General features: G+C 38.5%; 2 protein-coding genes across 6 annotated transcripts; one reads left to right on the plus strand and one right to left on the minus strand.

Annotated features, from left to right (window-relative positions):
- The first annotated feature begins 3,019 nt into the window (after nt 1-3,019).
- Nucleotides 3,020-5,270, plus strand: LOC116720374 (trace amine-associated receptor 13c-like). Its single transcript, XM_032563608.1, has one exon. It carries the CDS (start codon nt 4,010-4,012, stop codon nt 4,991-4,993), a length of 984 nt encoding a protein of 327 aa, XP_032419499.1. The 5' UTR covers nt 3,020-4,009; the 3' UTR covers nt 4,994-5,270.
- Nucleotides 5,271-5,710: 440 nt separating this feature from the next.
- Nucleotides 5,711-9,699, minus strand: nsmce1 (NSE1 component of SMC5/6 complex). 5 transcript variants are annotated; one of them, XM_032563610.1, is made up of 8 exons: nt 9,593-9,699; nt 8,491-8,613; nt 7,991-8,112; nt 7,810-7,887; nt 7,480-7,626; nt 6,818-6,934; nt 6,113-6,239; nt 5,711-5,906 (listed from the first exon to the last, which is right to left on the minus strand). In XM_032563610.1, exons 2-8 carry the CDS (start codon nt 8,606-8,608, stop codon nt 5,872-5,874), a joined length of 744 nt encoding a protein of 247 aa, XP_032419501.1. In that variant the 5' UTR covers nt 8,609-8,613; nt 9,593-9,699; the 3' UTR covers nt 5,711-5,871. The 5 variants fall into 5 exon arrangements, with proteins under 5 accessions (XP_032419501.1, XP_032419502.1, XP_032419504.1 ...); XM_032563611.1 differs by lacking the exon at nt 9,593-9,699 and adding an exon at nt 9,479-9,584; XM_032563613.1 differs by lacking the exon at nt 9,593-9,699 and adding an exon at nt 9,142-9,467.
- Between the last annotated feature and the right edge of the window lie 40 nt (nt 9,700-9,739).

Genomic DNA, 9,739 nt, shown 5'->3' on the forward strand with positions numbered 1-9,739 from the left:
AAAGCTAGATTGAAGCTATTAAAAGCAAGGTTATTAAAAATAACTCCCGAACATTTAAGGTCTTCTTAGTTTTATAGAAAGAGCACATGAGAGAGTGGCGTATAGTGCCGTTAAACATTATTGCCCACTTACAGATTTCTTGGGGGATTTTTTTATGTGCTTTTTATTTTTGCTGAACCGAAATGTTTCAATAGGGATTTTTGGATCATCGGAAATTACTCTAAGAACACACTAAGTACTCTGGATGTTTTCTAACCATGAGTTGAAAATGATCATTAATCACGTTTAACAGTATTTGTGATTACTGTTGTTTCTGGATAAGAGCTGAAATAAGTGAAGCGTATACGCTGAACAAACATGTTCTGAAAACAGTGAAACTTGTTGGCCCTGCACATCGTCAGTCTTTGAAGGGCATCTTGATGTGGACTTTCGAGTCCAAAGTATGTAACTTTAAAATGAAAAAAAAAAAAAACTTTATTGAACCAATAAAAAACAAGCAAATAAGGCGAACAAAATGGAGCTCAATGCATCTCAAAAGCAAAACACAATATAAAATACAAAGCATGTGTTGCGAGAAAATCAGAGGATACATTGAAGAGAATTAAAGGGAAATACATATTTTAGGACAGGGAATACAATAATATAAAACAAGTAGAGATTGGAAGTTTAACATTAAAAAACAACTCAAATCAGAGGGTTTTGTGATATTTTTAATATCCCGAATTTTGTTGGTAACAAAAATGTGCATACAATAAACTCCACTATGTGGTAATGTTCACTACTGAGTTACTGTAATAGCAAATAATGTCCTATAGTTTTAATGAGTATACAATTTCAGCACTGTGTAAAAGTGAGACTTAAAGTCGCAATCAAAAAATAAACGTGAAGTGGTTTCTGAGTTTTTTTTTTGTTTTTTTTTTTACAAAAGTACAAGAGTCACCAACATCTACCAAGGAGTGATTTTTATTTCCTCCGTTTAAATGAGTCAGTTTGCTCAATGATCGAATATCAACAGATTTTTCCGCCGCCTCTGATCCAAGCAGTAGGTCGCATAAGTTAAATCCATGTAATAAAAGCATGACAATAGTTTCCACTGTAAATGCCAGCAAATCTCTTAGAGTACCAGAGAAGTTGGTAAATAAAAATGTTAAATCATGAAGGAAAAAAAACAAAAAAACAATTGAAAGTCCTCTTCTTCCAATAACTGACTATTTACGACGCAGTTTACATTCATAAAAAACCTCAGCATTATGACTTCAGAGATGTATTTAATTTTAAATGTTTGACACTAACCTGCTAATTAACAAGCACACAAACCTGACAGTTTCTCAAATGATACAGGAAAACAAAGCTTGAAGTTGTCACTCGACGTACCAGAGGGATGCGGGTTTGTAATTATGCCTGCTAACACATCAGTCCACTGGTGATCTGCTGTCTGAGGTGTTAATGAATACACTTTCACAACAACAAGTGATGCAACCTGTCTCCACACGGTTATTGGAAAATATCTGATGAAAATCAGCCAAGGGTTAAAGATTTAAAATGAAATAATACATTAACTGGTGTGTTTTGTGTTATTGTTCTATTTAAACATTGAGAAATTTGACAAAAGTCCTAACTTGAACCATGGGCATTTCAGCCTGAAACTTCTGGTCAGTGTAAACCCTGATTATGTTGCATGCTGCTTATTAAAGTGAAACTTTACTGCTAAAATGATTCATTTTGTAAGATTGTTGTAAACTTTTAAATGAAACCGGAGACGGCAAACTGTGCATGCTAGCTACTGCTCTGTAACATTAACAACCACTGTTCCTCTTACAGCTAATTCATGTCAACCAGTTATTATCTTTACAGTGTTTTGCTAAATAATTGTACCCAATCAGCATAACGCTGCCACCACTATGTTTTACCATATAGGTGTTGTTTGAAGGATGATGCAGTGTTAGCCTTTCAACACATGAAATTGCAATTTTGGTCTTTCTGCCAAATACAATTCCAACAAAATACAATTCAGTTTTTGGGGAAAATGTGATAACTAGAGGAAAGTTGAATACTTTCACGAAGTACTGTCATTGAACCAGAAATGCAGACTGAAAACTGGACTTTTAGACTGTCCAAATATAGCAAAACCAACAAATGAATTTTAGATAAGTTTGATCAAACCTAACAAGCTTTAACCACATTTTAGTCTCTTTCTTTAGTTGGCTTTCCACCACGTTTTCACCCTGCAAGACAGAATTATGCCTCAATTGCTGAGGGGGAACTAATCACATCCTGAGAGATGCCTGTAATTGTATTTTTAATAGAATCAATTTTATTTATAAAGTTATTATAGCTGAGAACTGAGGGAATGGATGACTTAACAGAGCTAATGTGACGGAGGGTTTGCTGCGTCCATGCTTTTATCTTCTTCAGATAGCCAAAGTGTGGAAAGAGCAGAGAACGATGGAGTCTCAGACAAATTACAACCCAACATAAGGTACAGATGAATGTAATCAGCACAGCAATGAAATGATGCTCCACAGCTGCTGATAAGGCACCCAAATGGCACCAAGTATAAATTAAAACGAAGGGGTCCCACAATTGATCGTTGGGGCACACCACAGGAAACAAAGTGGGTCAATGAGCTGACACGGCTAATGGAGACAAACTCAGATCTGTTTGTCAAACATGATCCGAATCGCATCAAAACAGTGTGAACAAGCCATGCAAGGTGCTCTCAGCGATGGAGAAGGGTGTGGTGATCCACTGCGGGGAAAGCAACACAACCCTGACACTCATATAAGGGGAATTCACTTTGTATTTTATGTGCATCCATCTTCTTTTGCAGTACTGCAAAATGGATTCACACACGTCTACATGACGGGTTGAAAGCACAACTGAACTACGTCTGAGCAAACCGCTAACAAGACAAGGGCAGGAAAAATATGGACACCCTTTAAAAGACTAAAAAATTGTTTGTTTGCACTTTAGCTAAAATTGAATTCGTTTTTATACATTTAACAAAAATATTTAAACAAAAATACACTTTGTAAGATTAGAGTAAGTTAGTACACACTGGCTTATGATAGCTAGTTTTACCGCCTTTAGTTGACGCAAAATACCTAGCTAGCTATTTTGGGAGTTAGCCGTAGCCGCAACTGTCTAGGATCACAGAACGGGAAGATGACTTGAGTACGACTCAAATTTTTGCCTGATAGAAAAGTCCAGTGAGAAAAAGATCATACGTAGTATACACGAGATTAAACAGTTCTGCCAAGACAAAATGAGACCTGTGATTAACATGTTAAAGGCCAACTTACTTTTAAAAATTAATTTGAACTTTTAAAGCCATAATTTTTTTAAGGATGCACAGACAGCCTGACATCAAATACATTATTTGATGTCATTATTTTCTTCACGTAACTTTACTCACCTGTAGCATTTTTGGCACTCATCTCTTGAGTGATAATTTTGAAAAATTAGCTTATTTTGATATTTTATTACAATCTTTTCAAATTATGACTTCATCAAAAGGAGGTAACAAACCCCTATAAAGACACATGAATTTTATTAGTATTTCCTTCATTTTTTGCATTTTTAACACAAAAACAAGCAGACAGAAAAAAACTAGTGAACAAGTTACATATACCAGCTGCCACACAAAAGAAAACACTCATAAAAACCTGTCATATAAACAGGGGCATATAAGCTTCTTTATGTATAATGTGGTTTAGACATAAGTGCTGGACATCACAACTAAGATGTTTAGTGATTACAAGAAACACAGAATCTTGCATCATACAGTGATGATGATGATGGAAGAGGAGGGGAAAGGGAGGAGGAAAAGTGAAGGGGGAAAAAGGTAATAGGAGGTAGAGAAGGGAGGCAACAATGAGAGAGCAGAGAAATGTAAAGGAGGGAGTGTAGCAGAGAGATGCAGCTCAGAATACAGAGCTTAGTAGGCAAAAAGAAGCAGATTGAGCAAGTCTTTAAGGTTTAGAGAGTTTTGTGAACTCCATCCTGACAGATGGACGGCCCGGACAGGGTTGAACTCTGCTACCCCCAGCACCCAAATAGCTCCTGCAGCGGTCTGAAGCGACCTCCCTCCGAGGCCGTCCTGCTGTACACGCTGCTCTCCTCCGTCACCGTGGTCACCGTCGCTCTGAACCTGCTGGTCATCGTCTCCATCTCCTACTTCCGGCAGCTGCAGAGCCCGACCAACACGCTCGTGCTCTCCCTGGCCACCTCAGACCTCCTGGTGGGGCTGCTGGTGATGCCGGTGGAGGCGGTGCGGTTCATCGAGCCCTGCTGGCTGCTGGGCGACGTCATGTGCGCCCTGTCTTACATTGTCGGCTTCACGCTCACCTCGGCCTCCGTGGGCAACATGGTGCTCATATCGATAGACCGCTACGTGGCCATATGTTTCCCCCTGCAGTACCCCAGTAAGATCACTCGCAGCAGAGCGGAGGTGTCTGTGAGCCTGTGCTGGGCCTGCTCTCTCCTCTACAACGGCCTCATCTTAAAAGACCACCTCAGGCAGCCGGACAGGTACAACTCCTGCTACGGGGAATGCCTGGTGGTCGTCAGCTACATCTCCGGAACCATAGACCTAGTCTTCACCTTTATCGCGCCCTGCTCGGTTATCGTCTTGCTGTACATGAGGGTGTTTGTGGAGGCGGTGTCGCAGGCCCGGGCCACGCGCTCTCACGTTACAGCTGTCACGGTCAGGGTCACGGCGAAGAAATCCGAGCAGAAAGCAGCCAGATCTCTTGGCATTATTATATTCATGTTTCTGGTGACTTTCTGTCCGTATTACTACCCGTCTCTCGCAGGTCAAGACATCTCCAACAGTGCCTCGTCTTGGGCCATTGTGTCCTGGATGGTGTATTTTAATTCCTTCTTGAATCCGCTTGTATACGCCTTTTTCTATCCCTGGTTCAGAAAAAGTATTTCTTTAATTGTGACTTTGAAGATCCTAAAACATGACTGCTCTCAGACAAACATGCTTTAACAAGACCCATTTCTAAGACGGCATTTGTTTCGATAAAAACGTAAAAGAACAAATTTAGATAAACATTCATAACTAATGAAAGCTTACTAATAAAGAAAATTGGTTGAATGTAAGAATTTAATTGGGTTTCTTTAGCAAACTGAAATATTCTCTTTTCAGAAACCGGTCTCATTTCCCGCTCCAGGTGAGGAGTCAGTTGTTTTCTGCAGCTTTTTGTCTTTGTTTGGTGATCTGCTCTCTTTCAACACAGCTGGAAAGTCAGACGAAAACATCTACATCCCGGTATAATTCACAAAACGACCTAAAATTGTCAGAGCCGGTTGCCATGGCAAAACTAAAAGTCAATTTTAAAGGAACAAGACAATGTTTACTGGATTGGTGTGACTTTTTTCTTCTTAAAAGATTCTTAAAAGGATAAAATAGCAAAGTAGAGAAAGTCAACCCCTCCGTCCAAAAAAAGCACATCATCACTTCTTATCATGTATTAATATTATTGTATCTTGTATTTTTGCTTGTATGATTTATTACTTCCTTCTTTAACAAAATGTTAAATATTGCGTATTTGTCAGTTCACTCTGCATCACCTTTACATATATTATTTTAAAAAAAGCCTTTTTAAGGAATTTAAGCAGGCTTATGAAAAATGGGAACTGACAATAGTTCAAATGACCCGAATCAAGCTAATAAAGATAGCATAAGACATTTAAAAAGTTCGCAAAAAGTTAGAAATCATGATTTTATTTTCAATGTGTGTGAACAACAAGACAATAATATAACAAAATCTAATTTATTTGCATAAACAAAAGGTAATATACAGTATGTTTTAATACAGAGGTTCTAACATCATTGTGTTAAAAACAAAAACAACAACGTTGAAATCACCTCTTGGACTGAGAACGGAGCCCTCTTATTTCTGCAAAAGAAGAGAGTAAAGGATATGAAGTTTAGGGAAAACACTGATAATACTGAGTGCTTACATTATCTGTACTATTATGTTTTAATAAAAAGGTTTTCTGAAAAATAAAATGTATAGGATGCAGTTTATATTCTCTAAATATAAAGCCAAACACCTCAAGAAACATAATACATTATTTTGATATCGTGATGTTTCATTTGTACCAGGGATTTCATGCGGCCAAAAGTCGTCACAAGCTGGACAGCGTGGCTCCACTCTTCCTTTGAAGTATCTGGCAACACACGGGTTGTGGATTTTTATTCCACAGGAGGGATTCTCACAAATCTGGCACTTTGGTTAAAGAGAAAAGGACAGCAAAGCATTACACACTGCATCTGTTTGAATTAGTTTTAAAGCTTTTGTTTTAAAAGGGAGGCTTGTGATTTATTTGGTATGTGTTTTTACTTAATGGAATGAATTGAATAAAACTAAGAACGGGACTGAATTAGGCAATTATAGAGAGTTCATTAATTATACACGGTTTGTCCAAAAGATAAAAATAAAATCCCCCAAAATCTTTAATAGTGAAAGTCAACGTATTTCCATAAGCATAATGTGAAAGGAATTGAAGATATTGAGACTAAAACGCTGTGTAGCTTTCAGAAAACCACTAATCAGTGGAGTTAGCAGGGAAAAAAGGCTTTAACTTAGATTAATTGTCGATCAGCGCTTTATTTACTTTAAGTGCGGCGCTTAAGGAGCAGTTGATGCTGGAATAAAGATGGCGGAGCCATACCAGAACGGGAAAGAGAAACTGTCCAAACAGAGTACATTGCATTTCTATTTTGAAATATAAACAAAAAATCAGGATGTGACTCTTTTTGGGCAGGCAGGGTAGTTGTACAATATCAAAAAATAAATACAATTACCTGAAAGGCGATGTTGTGACAGATGTGACACACTTTGACCTGCTCTTGATACATTGTGCGAATATACGGCTCCATCTCTACGATACATCGAGTGGACAGCGTGTACTCCCCACGTCTCTGGGTTCAGAAATCAGCCACAGGTGAAACCAGACACACAGGACTGAACGGCCCGAAATGTCATTGTATTTTATGGAACATTAATGAACAAACAGCATCATGAAGAAACCATACATATTGTGGAAAAACAGCTTAGATTAGAAGATGATCTCAAAGTCAACATCTTGAACTGGAAGGCGTACCAAGACATCACCCCATCAGCCTAAAATGGCGGTTAGGTTGCTGCTTACATAAGCTCTTCATCCAATCTGACAGATTTCAAGTTATTTTGCAAAGAAGAATGGTAAGAAAAAAACAAACCAAATTAAAAACCATGCATCCTACATCAGAATGAAATAAAAATCCCATAAGAAAAAAAACAAACTACATACAAGACTGAATAATCTTGCTACTGTATGACAAAATTTATGACCCGTTATTAGTTTATTTAAGGCCAACTTACATTTGTTCCAATGAATTTAAGATATTCCGGAATGACTCACAAAAACCGGGTGTTGCTAAATTGTTTAACAAACCAACGAAAGCGGAAAGACAGAGTGTTTTACCTCGCAAAGCCAGTTGTCCTGCACCAGTCGAGTCAGAAGGTGCTCCGTTTCACTCTTCTTCAGTTTTTTAGAGGTCATGGTGTCGGTGCTGTTCAGGATGTCTGTGGAGGAGGCCTTCCCGTTCTCAGAGCTAACAATCAGGTCCAGCTGGGTTAGATGAGAATCACAATACATTTCTGGGTTTAAACAAAACCCCTGAATAAGTTCAATTCTCACCCACCCAGTTAAGCGGACGCTGTTTAAAAATACTTTCAATACAAATTATATTCCAATTACATTTAGTTCCTTTATTTGAAACTTGGGAGCTAAAAGTGAGTAGACTTCTCTCACCGTTTTCCTGAACAGCTCCAGTTCATTGTCTGCGTAATCTGACGTCATCCTGGTGATATCGGTTTCCGCCATGTTGACCTGCCACGGATCATAGAGGTTATGACATTTTCAATCTGATAAAACAAATCAAAACAGTGGCCATTTAACAGCACATGTGTTTCTGAAGCAAAAAAGTACTAACCAAGGCATAGTACTGGCGGCCATTTTCCTCAGACATGCCTTTTCTGATCTGCATGAACATGGGCTGCAGCCTGGAGTTGATGGCTTCAATAAACTCATCCAGTCTGTCAGGAATACACTGCACTGCAAAAAAAAAAAAAGTTTAAAAAAAAGTTGAAAAGAAATGAAAACTATTTTTTCTGAGACTTAACTGTTTAATGTTTTTTTGTTTCATGTTGGATATCAGATGCAAAAAGTCAAGCAAAACAGATCAACTAATGTTAGACGTTACATTTCTACTTTTTCTCATCGCGTCATCTAAAAAACATACACAGCATAAATTTTTCTTTTGGATCTCATTTAATATTTTCCAAATATATTAAATGTTCATATCATCCGGATATGAACATTTTGCACCTATGGTTGGAGAAACGATGCTTCCTGTTACTTATGGACCAGCACTTGTCTATATATATATATATATATTTTTTTTTTTTTTACAGAAGTAGAAAACTTACTCACTCGTGTGTGTGTCACAGCAGTGCTGATAAAGTGCCCTTGCTTCTTGCTCGTCAGTGATGCCAACGGCCATCAGGGTCTGTAGAAACCTCCGGTGGCTGTCTCCCAGCTCTCTCGACATGTTTCCTGACAAACAGAGACGCCGTGATTATAGAAACTGCACATGATCCGTTTTTACATCCAAGTGTCCAAATTTATTGTCGCAAGCTGAATTTTAAAGCATGGCCCTCAATATTACAGCCTACCAAACATTGCATCTAAACAATTAACACTGATAGTCATTCGGATATAATACACTGTACCAACAATTTCCATTTTAAATTAGTCAGTGGAAATGCCACTCAAGCGGGCAGCACAAAGTCAATGAAAGGGCCGGAAATGGCCCCCGTGCTGCACTTTGGACACCCCTAGTTTGAACCAAATTCATGTGTTAGAACGACCAAGTACAAAGCAAGACCAATTTTAATTGTTAATCTGTGAAAGGACTTGATGCTCAAAGACACTCTCCAGTCAAGCTGCCAGAGCTTTAACTGTTTTACAGAGCTAAGTGACAAAAAAAAAGGAGAAATCTTCATTTGGGTGTGTAAATCTGGAAGTGACATACCCCAACAGACTTGTATGTGTAATTGTAGTGAATCGCATTTAGACACGTACTTTATATCAGTTTAAGCAATAAATTAGCTACGATATCCACTGATAAGTGTCCTTCTGGCATTAAAAAAATACGGAAAAGGTTTAAAACCTCGACCACCTCATCAATTCTGTTTAGAGGTTTTGTACTTGTGACGAAAGGATCACTGAACTATTGTAAATTACGAAGTGTGGGCAATCTTTTTAAATGTTCTTTCGGAAGTATTACTGAATCACACAAGACTGACGAAGTTGTTGACCCACAACTTATTAGCAGTGAACAATACTAAGAAAAAAAACGTTACATGTGATCAATTTTTCACCGACTACGTCAATAAGAACGACAGTTAGAAACGTTTACTTTCACCCTCAGCGCCATAGTGAAGCTAGGTCGCTAGCTTTGCTGCGCCGCCTGTTCAAACTGGATTATATTTCCTTTCCCCCCCCTAAGTTTAGTTGAAAATAAAAACTTCACCTGCTTCTCTTCCAGTACAGCGCGCCTTCCGTGTTGTCTTCCGGACGATTTGGAGGCGTTGTGAAGAATTGGCGCCGCCTGCTGGTCGGGGGCGGCACGTCGCTGCAGCACGTTTTCGTGTCGAGATCGCTGAACGTCATTGACAAA

The sequence above is a fragment of the Xiphophorus hellerii genome, chromosome 5 (genome assembly GCF_003331165.1).
Source record: "Xiphophorus hellerii strain 12219 chromosome 5, Xiphophorus_hellerii-4.1, whole genome shotgun sequence".
Classification (NCBI taxonomy): domain Eukaryota; kingdom Metazoa; phylum Chordata; class Actinopteri; order Cyprinodontiformes; family Poeciliidae; genus Xiphophorus; species Xiphophorus hellerii.